General features: G+C 49.3%; 1 protein-coding gene across 2 annotated transcripts in view; it reads left to right on the forward strand.

The window, feature by feature from the left end:
• ppl (periplakin) overlaps positions 1 to 16,067 on the forward strand; it is an 85,604-nt gene that overhangs the window by 41,218 nt on the left and 28,319 nt on the right. For both annotated transcript variants that reach the window (XM_080206962.1, XM_080206963.1), the window contains exons 6-12: positions 1,001 to 1,042; positions 1,722 to 1,883; positions 3,732 to 3,839; positions 4,200 to 4,295; positions 9,560 to 9,682; positions 11,973 to 12,119; positions 15,189 to 15,343. In XM_080206962.1, the coding sequence (XP_080063088.1) occupies positions 1,001 to 1,042; positions 1,722 to 1,883; positions 3,732 to 3,839; positions 4,200 to 4,295; positions 9,560 to 9,682; positions 11,973 to 12,119; positions 15,189 to 15,343 (833 nt within the window). The remainder of the gene's footprint in view (positions 1 to 1,000; positions 1,043 to 1,721; positions 1,884 to 3,731; positions 3,840 to 4,199; positions 4,296 to 9,559; positions 9,683 to 11,972; positions 12,120 to 15,188; positions 15,344 to 16,067) is intronic.

The following is a 16,067-nucleotide window of genomic DNA, read 5'->3' on the forward strand; positions in this document are numbered from 1 at the left end:
GGGCAGGGTCCAGGGAGGGAGGAACTGAGCTGCTGTTTCAGTCCAACTATCCGGATTAATCTCACTCAAACTGACCCTGGTACTCAGCTGGTGGTTATGGCTGGGACTCTCCAGAGGCGGGACCTGTTGTGAGCAAGAACGGAAAGGTTGGCATTCCGGCCAAAACTCTCAGCAGCTCTGGAGAATCCCAGCCGCCGGCTAGGATGGAGAACCTTGGCCGCTGTTTGGTTTTTTTTTTCTATGTTCATTCATGGGGTGTGGGCATGAGTGGCTGGGTCAGCATTCACTGCCCATTCCTCAGGGCAATGAGGGCAAAATTTTCCCATCCCACCCATCGCCGGTATCACAGCAGGCAGGACACAAGCAAATGTCCCTTGACTGGAGCAGGGTTTTCCAGCCTTGGAGCAAGCTGGCCAGAAAATCCCATCCTATTCATTTGTAGGACACGGGCATCGCTGGCTGGGTCAGCATTTATTACCCATCCCTTGGAGGGCAGTTGAGAGTCAACCCCATTGCTGTGGCTCTGGAGTCACATGTAGGCCAGACCAGGTAAGGACGGCAGATTTCCTTCCCCTAAAGGACATTAATGAACCAGATAAGTTTTTCCGACAATGGTTTCATCTTCACTTTTAATTCTAGATCTTTATTAAGTTCAAATTTGAGTATTTTCATAGTAACTTCATTGCAGTGTTAATGTAAGCCTTACTTGTGACGAATAAATAAACCGTCTGCCAGGGTGAGATTTGAACCTGGGTCCCCAGAACATTACCCTGGCTCTTTGGATTACAAGTCCAATGGCAATACCACCACACTACTGCCTCCCCATGGCTTTGAGAGAGCTTTACCCATACCCAATATCCAGAGACACTCTCCCTCTTCAAACTGTGTAAAGATCGATTGCCGCCCTGTTTAAAACTTTTAATTGGGGAAATGACAAATTTCCCAATAAAATCGCACACTTCCTTATCATTAAAAGTGCTTTCCTTTCTAATTCCAACAGGAATATGTCAGTAACATTGAACTGAAATACAACAAACTGCTGGTGAGTATGGGATTGACTGGTATATTCTAAATTCACATATCCTTCATTCTTTATAACTGGGTGAGATCGCGAATTAGTACAAAGCTTCTGAGCTGCGAATTTATCATCCGGAGAGACTTTCACCTCTTTTATCCCATTCCTAAAAAGGGTGGTGCGGTGGTTAGCACTGCTGCCTCACAGCGCCAGTGACCTGGATTCGATTCCCGGTTTGGGTTGCTGTCTGTGTAGAGTTTGTGTGGGTTTACTCCAGTTTCCTCCCACACTCCAGAGACGTCAGGGGTAAGTTTTGCCACTCAGAGGGTGATGAGTGAGTGGAATCGGTGGTGGTAGAGGCAAACTCGCTGGGGTCTTTTAAGAGACTTCTGGATGAGTACATGGGATTGAGAGTTAGATAGGACTGGTAGGTAGGGATATGGTCGGCGCAACTTGTGGGTTCTATGTTCTATGTGTGGGTTAGGTTGATTGGCCATGCTAAGTTGACCCTTACTGTCAGGGGGATTAGGGTTACGGGAATAGGGTGGGATTGTGGTCAGTACGGACTAGATGGGCTGAATGGTCTCCTTCTGTTGTGTGGGGTTTTATGAAAAGAGTTTTTTTTTTAACTAAATGACACCGATAGCATGCAACAGTCACTCATTATTACTCGACCCTCCTCACGAGAAATCCCTCGCTCCCACAGAAAGGGTCGCAGCAGAGGCAGAGAGACTTGGCAAGTCTCCGTGAATACATGCAGAACTGCACCAACGAGCTGTACTGGATGGACACCCAGGAGGAAGATCGCATCCGTTACGACTGGAGTGACCAGAACTTAGACTACAAGAGCCGCCATCGCCAATACGAGGTAACCAGGAGTCCGGAATTCCAAACATGTCATTCTCCGGGATGTGGACGTCGCTGGAAAGGCCCAGTACTTGTTGCCTCTGGGAATCTTGGTATTTATTGCAAAAGGCCTGGATTTTAAAACTATAGAAGTGTTACAATTCTCTCAGGCGTTGGTGAGACCACACCTGGAGTATTAAGCCCAGGTCTGGTCTCCTTACTTAAGGGAGGATGTGGTGGCACAGTGGTTAGCACTGTTACTTCACAGCGCCAGAGACCCGGGTTCGATTCCCGGCTTGGGTCACTGTTTGTGCAGAGTATGCACATTCCCCCCATGTCTGCGTGGGTTTCCTCCGGGTGCTCTGGTTTCCTCCCACAGTCTGAAAGACGTGCTGGTTAGGCGCACTGACTGGAAGAGGTGCCGGAGTGTGACGACCAGGGGGATTTCACAGTAACTTCATTGCAGTGTTAATGTAAGCCCACTTGGGACAAATAAATAAACTTTAAAATAGGTTCGCCAGGGATGAAGGGGCTATCGTACGAGGACTGGTTGAATAGTTTGGGCTTTTCATTTCTCATCATTCAGGAGAATTTTCATTCTCACCTTGCCACCAAGGCAAGTTGAGAGTCAACCCCATTGCTGTGGCTCTGGAGTCCTATGTAGGCCAGACCGGGTAAGGATGGCAGATTTCCTTCCCAAAAGAATATTAGTGAACCAGATAGGTTTTTCCAACAATGGTTTCATGGTCATCAACAGATTCTTAATTCTAGATTTTTTTTATTGAATTCAAATTCAATAAATTTGGCGGGATTCGAACCCAGGTCTTCAGAACATTCGCTAAGTTTCTGGATTAATAATCTACTGATAATGCCACGAGGACCACTGCCTCCCCTGGGTCTCAATGGACACGTGTGTTGATGTGAAAACAAGCTCAGTTCACCACTAACTAGCTTCAGAACTCAGAGTGCAGGGTCTGACATGAAGAATGGGCAATTGCAGATCATTGCCAGCATTCGGGGAGCTGGCATTGTGCTCACCCATCCCTCAGCCTGTGGCTGCCTGGCCCTCCCTCAGACAGCTCTGGGCAGCTAATTGCGGAGCGGTAGCCGCCGTCTCGGCCCAGCAGCGCACCCGGTGGCCGCAGCTGGGACTGAAGGCACTCCCGGGGAGGAGAGGTTGACGGGGCCCAGACCGTCCGGCGAGGGCGTGGAGGGTGGGGGTTGCTGCGGGCAGATCCTGGCGAGGCAGGTGGAGGGCAGGGCTTGTCAGGTTGGGGGAGGTGGGGAAAACACAGGGGGCTGGGAGGGTGGGGGTAGCGCGGGTGTGAATGACCTTTTGGGGGGGGGTCTCCGATGGGCACCAGATGCCCAAGAAAGAGACTCTTAGCTTTGCCAGGTCATCAGTCTGCCAGATTGCACTGGCGGGTGGACACTGTCTGGGCCAACCCCGCAGGGGTAACATCCCAGCGGTAGCGTGAGGTGGTCTCTATGTGGCCATGAAGGCCATTTTAGGGCCTCGATTGGCCAATGGGCAAAGAGATCATCCAATGCCTCCCATGATTCATTTAACTTATTTTTAGTTATTAGCCATGAGTAGGCTTACATTAACACTGCAGTGAAGTTACTGTGATAATCTCCTAGTCGCCACACTCCGGCTCCTGTTCGGGCACACTGAGGGAGAATTGAGCACAATGCCCAATTTTAAACCCAGGCCGTCGCATTCGTGGGAGGCCATCATATTTTCACGCCGTTGAAATGATGGAGCTGGACTTCGGCCTGTGTGGAATGTAGGAATCAGCGCCTCCTGGAGGGGTGAGAGAGAAGTTTGAGATGAATGGTAATCAGCCTGAGACCCTCTGCTGTCTTACAGAGCTTTGTGAATCGACACTTGGAGGCAAAGGAGGCTGCCGTTAACAAACTCCACGATGACGGCACCAAACTGTTACAGGCCAATCACCCCGGAAGGAATGCAATCGAGGTAATGGAGGGGACAGGGACGCGTTTAAAGTGATGGGGTCGATTCTCCCATTCTGTTGCGCTAATTTTTTTAGCTGTTCTTGAGTCGGTTGGTACGTGACCTCAGACTTTTGTATCTTTTTCCCGACGGAAGAAGGTGGGAGGGAGGATGTCCGGGATCCGTGATGATGCTGGCTGTTTATCCGAGGCAGCGGGAAGTGTGGACAGGGCCAATGGATGGGAGGCTGGTTTGCCTGATGGACTGGGCCACATTCATGATCTTTCGTAGTTTCCAAAAGGATCAGGAAAACTAGGATTGAATTTTGAGGTTTTGTTCATCGGTTATATGAGCGCTGATCGCATAATTTTGCCTCTTTGCCAGGCGCACATGGAAGCTGTACACGCTGACTGGAAAGAATACCTCAACTTGCTGATCTGCGAGGAAAACCATCTCAAGAACATGGACGACTACCACAAGGTAAACGAGATTTCCAGCGTAAAGAGTTGAGCCTCCATAAGCATTATTCTACCTCGGGAGGGAGGACATTGGCCCAGATTTTCCTCTCAAGACACAAGTCGGGCCTGTCTTCTGGCAAAGCAAAGCCTGCCTCCATTTCCACTCCGCTCTGAGGGGCCTGTGTGGACAGGGGCTAGGGAGGCACACTGGGGTGTGGGATCACCGCGGGCACTGATTTGAAGAGCTGTTTCGGTTCAGTTCGGCTCCTAACACTGTTTACACACGCACTAAACCACACGTCTCACCCCCCGCCCAACCCCGACACCACCCATCCACACCCTCATCCACCTCACATCCCTGTGCCTCCAATCAAACTTGCTGATTCCAGAGTATCGTCTCAAATCGGGTAGCTTATCACAAAGAGCGTTCACATTAAAATCAAGAGCCTTTCTTGAATTGTCTCCATGAAGGCAAGGGTGGCACAAAGGGTTAGCACTGCTGCCTCATAGCACCAAGGATCCAGGTTCGATTCCTGGCTTAAATCACTGTCTGTGTGGAGTTTGCATGTTCCCCATGTCTGCGTGGGTTTCCTCCGGGTGCTCCGGTTTCCTCCCACAGTCCGAACGAAACTCATGCTGGTTTGGTGCATTGGCCGTGCTAAATTCTCACTCAGTGTACCCGAGTCTGGCGACTAAGGGATTTTCCACAGTGACTTCATTGCAGTGTTAATGTAAGCTTAATTGTGACACTAATAAATAAACTTTAAACCACCCCCTCCACTTCCCTGTCCCAAGGGACTCTCTGCACAAGCCCAAACCAGCAGGGGATTACCCCCCCCCCCCCCCAATTACACCACCCGCCATGGGACTGCCCCCCCCCCCCCCCCCCCCCCCCCCCCCCCAGGCTCAATCCCTAACTACCCACCCCCAGCTACCACCACCATCACCGCCCCCCCCCCCCCACCCCGAATTCCAATGCCACTCGCGTCAACTTTGATAAAATCTTTCAACCGATATAAATCAAAGGATGTAGATTCACAGGATCCCTACAGTGTAGAAGGCCATTCAGCCCATCGAGCCTGCACCAGCAACAAGCCCACCCAGAGCCAATCCCCAATAACCCCACCTATTTACCCTGCCTGTCACTCTGACCTTATGGGGCAATTTAGCACGGCCAATCCACCTAACCTGCACATCTTTGGCGTGTGGGAGGAGACTGGAGCACCCGGAGGAAACCCACGCAGACACGGGGAGGGTGTGCAAACTCCGCGCGGACAGTGAGCCGAGCCGGGAATCGAACCTGGGTCCCTGGCGCCGTGAGACAGCCGTGCTAACCGCTGTGCCACTGGGAAATGGGGAATCTCCTGAGGTTGCGCATGAAGCAAACACAGGGATTTGATGCAAGACAGTGCAATGAAAGGACGCTGGGTACACTGAGCTAACATTTTAAACCCACTGGCAAATCAATGCTCGCTGCTAAATTGTATAGGGATCAGTTCTTTGTGCTTTGGGAGTGTGCGGTAACCTCATTCTCTGGACCTGGTACAATGCTGTGTGACTTTGTACCTTGAACTTGTACCTGTTAGTCCTTGTGCATGAGTCACAAAAACCCAGCCTGCAGATGCAGCAGGTGGTCAGGAAGGCGAATGGGATGCTGGCCTTCATAGCGAAGGGGATTGAATATAAAAGTACGGAGGTCTTGCTGCAGCTGTATAGGGCATTGGTGAGGCCGCAGCTGGAGTACTGTGTGCAGTTTTGGGCGCCGTACTTACGCAAGGATATTTTGGCCTTGGAGGGAGTACAGAGGAGGTTTACTAGGCTGATGCCGGAGTTGAGGGGGTTGAGCTATGAGGAGAGGCTGAATAAACTAGGCTTGTACTCGTTAGAGTTTAGAAGAATGAGGGGAGATCTCATTGAGACGTATAAGATGATGAATGGGATGGATAGGATAGAGGTGGAGAGACTCTTCCTGCTCAGAAAGGATAGTAGGACTAGGGGACACAGCCTCAAGATAAAGGGAGGGCGGTTTAGAACGGAGTTGAGGAGGAACTTCTTCACTCAAAGGGTGGTGAATCTCTGGAATTCTCTGCCCGTTGAAGTGGTGGAGGCTGCCTCGCTAAATATTTTTAAGAAGCGGGTTGATGGGTTTTTGATAAGAGAGGGGATGAAGGGTTATGGGGAGAGGGCGGGAAAGTGGAACTGAGCCACGACAGATCAGCCATGATCTTATTGAATGGCGGGGCAGGCTCGAAGGGCTAGATGGCCTACTCCTGCTCCTATTTCTTATGTTCTTATGTTCTGAGACAATGCGCAATGCTATTGGAATCAGGATCGTCCTCCCTGTCAGAATCCCTTTTACCTCATTTTGCCTGGGCTTGAGTTTAGCTCGAGTCAGTGGTGACAGTGATACGGCCTAAATCTGATTGTAACAACTCAACCTGAAGAGGGAATGGAAATGTTCTGGGTCAACAGTTAATACAGCACAGGGCTCCCCCATGGCTAGGCTCACGTTGGCAACACTCCAGCTGCCAACACTGGGGTGTAAAGTTTAGAGAAATGACTGGGATTAAACTGGAGCGGGTTTTGACAATAAGAAATGACCAGCCTCGTTTAATGTTGGCCCACTTCTAAATTAGTTTTGTAGTTCACTTCCTCTGATTCCTCCAGAGCGGGATGGTTCAGTGTTCTGGTAAAGGGCCACTTGCAAACCAATGAAATATTTTTTAAAAAAAAGCAATCCAAAATTGGAACTGAAAATGCTGGAAATACAGAGCAGGTCAAACAGCATCTGTGGAGAGAGATGGTGTGGCGATACTGGCGTTGAACTGGCTTTGGACCACTTGGAAAGGAAGCCAGAACTAGAGGGCACAGCCTCAAAGTAAGAGGGGGGGAGGTGTGCAGTTTAGAACGGAGGAACTTCTTCTCTCAGAAGGTGGTGAATCTCTGGAATTCTCTGCCCATTGAAGCAGTGGAGGCTGCCTGGTTAAATATATTTAAGTCACGTGTAGATAGATTTCAGATCGACAAGGGAATTAAGGGTTATGGGGAGAAAGTGGGTAAGCGGAACTAATCCACTTCAGATCAGCCATGATCTTATTGAATGGTGGGGCAGGCTCGAAGGGCTAGATGGCCGACTCCTGCTCCTATTTCTTATGTGGGCTTAGTATGAAGTCTCACAACACCGGGTTAAAGTTCAACAGGTTTATTTGGAATCACGAGCTTTCAGAGCGCTGCCCCTTCATTCGGGGAGTGGAGAGTTGGGTTCACAAACACGGCTTATATATATCTAGGCAGGTGAACCTGCCTCTCTACTCACCTGAGGGAGGAGCGGAGCTCCGAAAGCTCGTGATTCCAAATAAACCTGTTGGACTTTAACCTGGTGTTGTGAGGCTTCTTATTGTAGAGAGAGACAGCACTGGTGTTATTAGGTCAATGACCTGAATAATACAGGAGGTGCCCACACTGCAAACAGAGTAGGAAGCTACATAAGAGCTAGGAGCAGGAGTAGGCCATTAGGCCCTTCGAGCCTGCTCCGCCATTCAATAAGATCATGGCTAATCTTTTCGAGGACTCAGATCCACTTACCCACCCGCTCACCATAACCCTTAATCCATAAGAACATAAGAAATAGGAGCAGGAGTAGGCCATCTGGCCCTTCGAGCCTGCCCCGCCATTCAATAAGATCATGGCTGATCTGTCGTGGCTCAGTTCCACTTTCCCGCCCTCTCCCCATAACCCTTAATCCCCTCACTTATCAAAAACCCATCAACCCGCGTCTTAAAAATATTTAGCGAGGCAGCCTCCACCACTTCAACGGGCAGAGAATTCCAGAGATTCACCACCCTTTGAGTGAAGAAGTTCCTCCTCAACTCCGTTCTAAACCACCTCCCTTTTATCTTGAGGCTGTGCCCCCTAGTCCTACTGTCCTTTCTGAGCGGGAAGAGTCTCTCCACCTCTATCCTATCCATCCCATTCATCATCTTATACGTCTCAATGAGATCTCCCCTCATTCTTCTAAACTCTAACGAGTACAAGCCTAGTTTATTCAGCCTCTCCTCATAGCTCAACGCCCTCAACTCCGGTATCAGCCTAGTAAACCTCCTCTGCACTCCCTCCAAGGCCAAAATATCCTTGCGTCAGTGAGGCGACCAAAACTGCACACAGTCCTTTTACTCTTCAGAAATCTATCTATCCTTGCCTTAAAAACATTCAAAGAGGTAGCCTCAACTCCTTCACCCTCCACAAGAGAGTGAATTTCTTCACTCAGAGGGTGGGGAGCCTTTGGAGTTTCCTGCCCCAGCAGAAGTTCAGTCACTGAGCATTTTCCAGAAGGAAGTCGATGGATTTCTGAATGTTTAAGGATATTAGGGATAATGTATTAACGCGAGAAACTGGTAGATGATCACCCGTGATTAATAAGGGGATCAGGGATTGTGGGGAAAAGGCAGGAGAATGGGGAGGAAAATATCATCAGCCATGATTAATAGCAGAGCAGATGGGCTGAGTGGCCTAATTCTGCTCCTATGTCTTATAGTGATCGTATTGAATGGCACAGCAGGTTTGATGGGCTGAATGATCTCCTGTTCCTATCTTCCTGCATACAAGGTGTTAGTGCCGCTCTCTATAGGGCTGTTATAGCCATGTGCCCAATTTATCTTCAGCAGAGAAACGCACGCCTCCTTTCTTGCTGCTCTAACCCACAGGCTGTGCATCACCTCTGTGCCCTCATTAGTGGAAGGAAAGAAAACTTTCCCATTCAGAGTCCTGAGAGCAGATCGCCGCAATCAGGGTGCGGGGAGCTGCTTCAGACTGCCGGCAGCAGCAGGGGCCTGACAGCTCTGTCTTTGTCTGTCAGACCCCTGCTACTGCTGATGTGCTTGTGCAGCATCAGAGGCCTGCACATGCGCACTAGCTCCCTCTGTGGGTTTCTGCGCATGTTAAGGCCACAGGCTTCTACAGCGAGCAACAGACTTGTTCAAAATTTTGCAGGCAGGGTGCGTGGGGTGGGGCCTAAAAACACACCCAAAAGACGGATCTGAAACTCTCCCGGTTCCACGTCACCTGGCATTCAGACTAAAAATGGTTAAAAAAAACTGCCCATAGAGTGCTACAACAAACTGAGGCAGTAAGAACACCAACATTAACTGAAACACTAAATTATTATCTTATATATTAATAACACCTAAAATCATGAGATTTTTTTGACAAAAAGATGGCCAAGCTGTGCTGTCTGAATCTGACTCATAAAACTGTGTAACTTAACATATTTTTTCTCCAATCTGTTAGTTTTACAAAGACTCAAAGGATATGCAGGATCTTCTAAAGAAAGTCGATGATGACCTGGATCATAAATACAATCCAGAGTTCAAGGATGAAATCCAGCTTCAGACCATGCTCCGTGATCTCGAGGTAAGGAGGGGTGTCTTTATCATCGCAATGGCTCTGGACCTGAGCGAGAATGGGTGACCCACAATTTATCAACTACACATTACCACTGGAGACACATTAAGGCTGTTAAATGTAGTTGTTTCTGCTCTGAAACTCACTACGACCCTCCAGTTGTTCAGTGCTGTGCCTGTAATGGAGATAGCTCCACTGAGTTTGGGAATGATGGGATGTCTGGGGCTTTTATTTAGTCATGCGGATGTGGACTAGCCAAGGTCAGCGTTTGTTGCCATTCCCCAACATGGTGGTACAATGGCACAAGGGTTAGCACTGCTGCCTCACAGCGCCAGGGACCCGGGTTCGATTCCCAGCTTAGGTCACTGTCTGTGTGGAGTTTGCACATTCTCCCCGTGTCTGTGTGGGTTTCCTCCGGGTGCTCCGGTTTCCTCCCACAGTCCAAAGATACGTGGGTTAGGTTGATTTGGCTGTGCTGAAATTGCCCCTTAGTGTCAGGGAGACTAGCTGGGGTAAAAGTGTGGGGTTACAGGGATAGGGCCTGGGTGGGATGGTTGTCAGTGCCAGCTCGATGGGCTGAATGGCCTCCCTCTGCACTGCAGGGATGCTCTGAAATGCTCTAGGATGGCACGGCTTGCCAAGTTCAAGTGTTACCTGGTTTGGAGTCACCTAGAGGCCAGACCAGGCAAGGATGGCAGATTTCCCTCTCAAAAATGCTCTGAGAAAACCAGACGGGTTTTAGCACCATTGACCAGAGTTCTGTGGCGCCGTTATGTTCGACTCAATAACTTATTGTTTAAAAATGCAATTTACCAATCGAGTGAATTCTCAGCAACTGGTGGGATTTGGTTCCCTGGTTCCCGAAGCAATAGCCTGGGCTACTGCTGTATCCAACCCCGTGATACAACCGGGAAGGATGCTTTCTATGGTGCATCTGTAAGAGCCTAGCTGAATTTCCTTCACTTCCGGAGAAAGTGGAGGCGTTACGTTCATTGTGGGTCTGAGGTACTGAGGATTTAAAGGGCCAGCTCTGTGGCGATCAGTTCAATGTCCCAGCATCCCCTTCACAAAATGGACAAGTTGTTAATCCCCTCAAGTCTCCCCTGCACCGGTGTGTTTGAGGATCAGTCGATCCAAGCGAGAGACTGTTAGGAAACTCCTTTAAGATTCCTCGCAGTTCAGTCTCGAGCGTACTGCTCAGACGCAGTAATTTACTGTACTGTTTAGTACTTTATTACTGCCACGTATCTACTTACACTGGGTTAAAGTTGGGCCCGTTAACACAGATCATAGAATCCCTACAGTGCAGAAGGAGGCCATTCTGCCCATCGCATCTGCGCCAACCTCAAACCCACCAGGCTCCATCCCCACGATCCCAATCATTTACCCTAGCTAGTACCCACCCCGACTAGCAATTTAGCACGGCCAACCCACCCAACCCGCACATCTTTGGAGTGTGGGAGGGAACCGGAGCACCCAGAGGAAACCCACGCAGATATGGGGAGAATGTGCAAACTCCACACAGACAGTGACCCCAAGCCGGGAATTGATCTCTGGCGTTGTAAGGCAGCAGTGCTAACCGCCGTGTCACCCATCCTCCTGTCACCCAGAAACAGAAGTCATTTCGCTGCAAGCCTGAGGGTATTTCTTTTTCCAATTCATTCGTGGCATTTCTGGCTGGGCTAACATTTATTGCCCATCCCTAATTGCCCGAAGGCAGTTTGAGAGTCAACCACATTGCTGTGGATCTGGAGTCACATGTGGTTTCACAGTCATCAGTAGATTCTTAATTCCAGATTTTTATCGAATTCAAATTTCACCATCTGCTGTGGTGGGATTCGAACCCCAGAACATTATCCTGGGTCTCTGGATTACTAGTCTGGTGACACTATTAGTAGGGCGGCACAGTGGGTTAGCACTGCCGCTTCACAGCTCCAGGGTCCTGGGTTCGATTCCCGGCTCGGGTCACTGTCTGCGTGGAGTTTGCACATTCTCCCCGTGTCTGCGTGGGTTTCCTCCGGGTACTCCCGTTTTCTCTCACAGTCCAAAGATGTGCGGGTTAGGGTGATGGGCCATGCTAAGAAATTGGACCTTAGTATCCAGGAGGTTAGAGGGATTAGTGGGTATAATACATGGGGGTAGGGCCTGGGTGGGATTGTGTTCGGTGCAGGCTCGATGGGCCGAAGGGCCTCTTTCTGCACTGTACTATGATTCTATGAATGTCACCAGGTCAGTGCTGCTCCTGGTATTATCAAAGGCTTATCAACGTCCGTGACGGTTTCTGCTTCACCTTCTACAGGACCAGGACCGAGCACTGGACAAGTATGACGACGCGGTGAAGACTCTGAGGAATCGCAGCTGCCAGGTGCTGCCTCTGAAATATCGGCGGGCAAACCCTGCCAAGCCCGTCCCGGTGGAGGCTCTGTGCGACTTCGACGCGGAAGAAGTAAGAGATCTCCCCGCCCGGGTTTGTGTGACACTAAACCACTGGCAGCGTTCATCGGTTCATAAAATATAGCAGCAGAATTCGGCCTATCGAGTCCGCTGCACCATTCGATTGTAGCTGATGTGCTCCTCATCCCAATTTTCCTGCCTTCTCCCCAAAACCCTTCAACCAATTAAAAATCTCTCTCACTCCTCCTTAAGTTTACTCACTGTTCCTGCATCCATCGCTCTTTGGGGTGGCGAATTCCACAGGTTCATTGGGAATAGTAGTTTCTCCTCTGTTTTAAATTTCCTCCCCCTTATCCTAAGACTGTGACCTCTCGTCCCAGAATGCCCCACAAGAGGGCGCATCCACTCCACATCTACTTTATCCATACCTTCTATCGCCCTGAGTACCTCAATTTGATCTCCCCTCATTCCAGAGAGAATCGGCCTAAACTGCCCAATCTCTCTCCGTACGGCAAACCCCCTCATCTCTGGAATCAATCTAGCGAACCTCCTCTGAACTGCCTCCAGTGCCATTACATCTTTCCTCAAATAAGGGGCCAAAACTGTGCACAACACTCCAGGTGCGGCCTCACCAATGCCGTGTATAGTTACAACAATATTTCCTTACCTTTACATTCTACTCCTTTAGCTATAAATGCCAACCTTCCATTCGCTTTTTTATTACCTGTTGCATGCTAGTTTTCTATGACTCATGAACTAGGACACCCAGATCCCTCTGCAGCGGAGCAACCCAAAGTGTCTCCCCACTGAGATAATAAGTCACCTTCCCATTTTTCTGACCAAAATGCATGACAACAATCCCATCCAGGCCCTATCCTCGTAACCACGTGTATATATCCTAGTTAGTCCATTTATCCACGTTAAACACTATCTGCCACATCTTGGCCCACTCTCCTAACCTATCTATATCTATTTATAAGGTTCTTATTTCCTCATTGCAACTTACTGGCCCGTGTAATTTTATGTATGTTAATGCAAAGTGAAGCCAGGGGAGTGATATCCCAGCTCACCCCCATTTAACCCTGCTCGCTCCCCTCACTTTTAAACCAGACATTTAATCATATCCAACCCAACGTGTGCTGGCAAATAGCATTGTCCCGCTAAGGCAGAAGCTCTGGGTTCAAGTACCACCCCAGGACTCAATGGCCAAGGAATGTGATTTGATTTATTATTGTCACATAATATACAGTGAAAAGTATTGTTTCTTGCGCGCGATACAGACAAAGCATACTGTTCATAGAGAATGATGTGGAGATGCCGGCGTTGGACTGGGGTGGGCACAGTAAGGAGTCTCACAACACCAGGTTAAAGTCCAACAGGTTTGTTTGGAATCACGAGCTTTCGGAGCACCGTTCCTTCATCAGGTGAGTTCACCTGCCAATAAATATATGCCGTGTTTGTGACCCCACCTCTCCACTCATCTGATGAATGGGATGCTGGCCTTCATAGCGAGGGGGATTGAATATAAAAGTAGGGAGGTCTTGCTGCAGCTGTATAGGGCATTGGTGAGGCCGCAGCTGGAGTACTGTGTGCAGTTTTGGGCGCCGCACCTGCGCAAGGATATTTTGGCCCTGGAGGGAGTGCAGAGGAGGTTTACTAGGCTGATACCGGAGTTGAGGGGGTTGAGCTATGAGGAGAGGCTGAATAAACTAGGCTTGTACTCGTTAGAGTTTAGAAGAATGAGGGGAGATCTCATTGAGACGTATAAGATGATGAATGGGATGGATAGGATAGAGGTGGAGAGACTCTTCCCGCTCAAAAAAGACAGTAGGACTAGGGGGCACAGCCTCAAGATAAAGGGGGGGCGGTTTAGAACGGAGTTGAGGAGGAACTTCTTCACTCAAAGGGTGGTGAATCTCTGGAATTCTCTGCCCGTTGAAGTGGTGGAGGCTGCCTCGCTAAATATTTTTAAGAAGCGGGTTGATGGGTTCTTGATAAGAGAGGGGATTAAGGGTTATGGGGAGAGGGCGGGAAAGTGGAACTGAGCCACAACAGATCAGCCATGATCTTATTGAATGGCGGGGCAGGCTCGAAGGGCTAGATGGCCTACTCCTGCTCCTATTTCTTATGTTCTTATGAAGAAACAGTGCTCCGAAAGCTTGTGATTCCAAATAAACCAAATGGGTTAGGTGGATCAACCATGCTAAATTGCCCCTTAGTGTCAGGGGGACCAGCTAGGGTATATTTATGTGGTTACGAGGATAGGGCCTGAATGGGATTGTTGTCAGTGCCGGCTCGATGGACTGAATGGCCTCCTTCTGCACTGCAGGGGTTCTATGCAATGCTCTCGAATGGCATAGCTTGCTGGGTCATTGCCAAGTTCAAGTGTTACCTGGTTTGGAGTCACCTATAGGCCAGACCAGGCAAGGATGGCAGATTTCCTTCTCAAAAACGCTCTGAGAAAACCAGACAGGTTTTAGCACCATTGACCAGAGTTCTGTGGCACCGTTATGTTCGACTCAATAATTTATTGTTGGACTTTAACCTGGTGTTGTGAGACTTCTTACTGTACCCTTCATAGCGAAGGAAAGGAGAAGGTGCAGAATGTAGTGTTACAGTCATAGCCAGGGTGTAGAGAAAGATCAACTTAGTGCGGGGTAGGTCCATTCAAAAGTCTGATGGCAGCAGAGAAGAAGCTGTTCTTGAGTTGGTCGGTACGTGACCTCAGACTTTTGTATCTTTTTCCCGATGGAAGAAGGTGGAAGAGAGAATGTCCGGGTGCGATGGGTCCTTAATTATGCTGGCTGCTTTTCCCGAGGCAGAGAGAAGTGTAGACAGAGTCAATGGATGGGAGGCTGGTTTGTGTGATGGATTGGGCTACATTCACAACCTTTTGTAGTTTCTTGTAGTCTTGGGCAGAACAGGAGCCCAGACCAAGCTGCGATACAATGCTTTCTACAGTGCAAAATCTAGCAATCTCAGATTTAAAGATTTATTTTGCAACAGATTTGGCACAAGAATTTTGATTGGTCAATTCCGTAGCGAACAGGGAGGCAAAAATATTGGTTGACCTGGGAAGTGAACCTGTGTAAGCAAATCCTTTCTCTCTCTGGCGTGGCAGACTCATATCCAGCGTGGCGAGAGGTACATACTGAATAAAAACATCAATGGAACTCACTGGGAAGTGACGGATATGGCAGGTCACAAACAGAAAGCTCCCGCCGTCTGCTTCATAATCCCTCCAACAGACCCAGAAGCAGTCGCCATTGGAGACGAGTAAGTCCGCAATCCATCCCCTTGGCGCATATGTTTGGGAAAGGGAACCAAACTCATTTGCTAACTGCAAAACACGTTGGAATTTCTTCCCTAAAAGGACATTAGCCAACCAGACAGGATTTTCCGACAATGGTTCTTAATTCCAGATTTTTTTCCTTATTGAATTCAAATTCCACCATCTGCCGTCACGGGATTCGAACCCCAGAACATTAGCTGAGTTTCTGGATCTAGTGACAATACCATGAGGCCGTCGCCTCCCCATGTTGTGGGGTTTTTTTTTTGGTATGTCAAAGATTATTGCTGAGGAGAACTGAATCTTCCAGCGGCCTGTGGGGTGGATTCAGTGGAACATTCCGGAACAGCCTTGGTGGCGAGGCAGGGAGAGGTTGCAATGGAGAATTGGGTGTGAGCGCCTGGATCGGATTCCCGGCGTCAATTAAACTGTCCCCGAGAGTGACAAAGGGCCCAATGGAGGAATCCTGCCCTCTGGTGGTGGCAAGTTCCTTTAATGAGATACTTAGGGTGGGGTTTGTGACCCTTGGGTGAGATCGTGAAGTCCCACCCAAAGCCAACGGAGATTTCCTTCCTGGGAACCTCCACTGGCCTTGGATAAGATTTTACGATTTGGGGAGATAGTTTCGGCCTTAGGGTGGGACTTCCCGACCGCGCTCGCCCCAAGGCCGGAAAATCCCGCCCGATGTTAATGGACATTTGCATGGTCCAT

This window comes from Carcharhinus amblyrhynchos, chromosome 18 (assembly GCF_965287045.1).
Source record: "Carcharhinus amblyrhynchos chromosome 18, sCarAmb.v2.hapA, whole genome shotgun sequence".
NCBI classification, from domain to species: domain Eukaryota; kingdom Metazoa; phylum Chordata; class Chondrichthyes; order Carcharhiniformes; family Carcharhinidae; genus Carcharhinus; species Carcharhinus amblyrhynchos.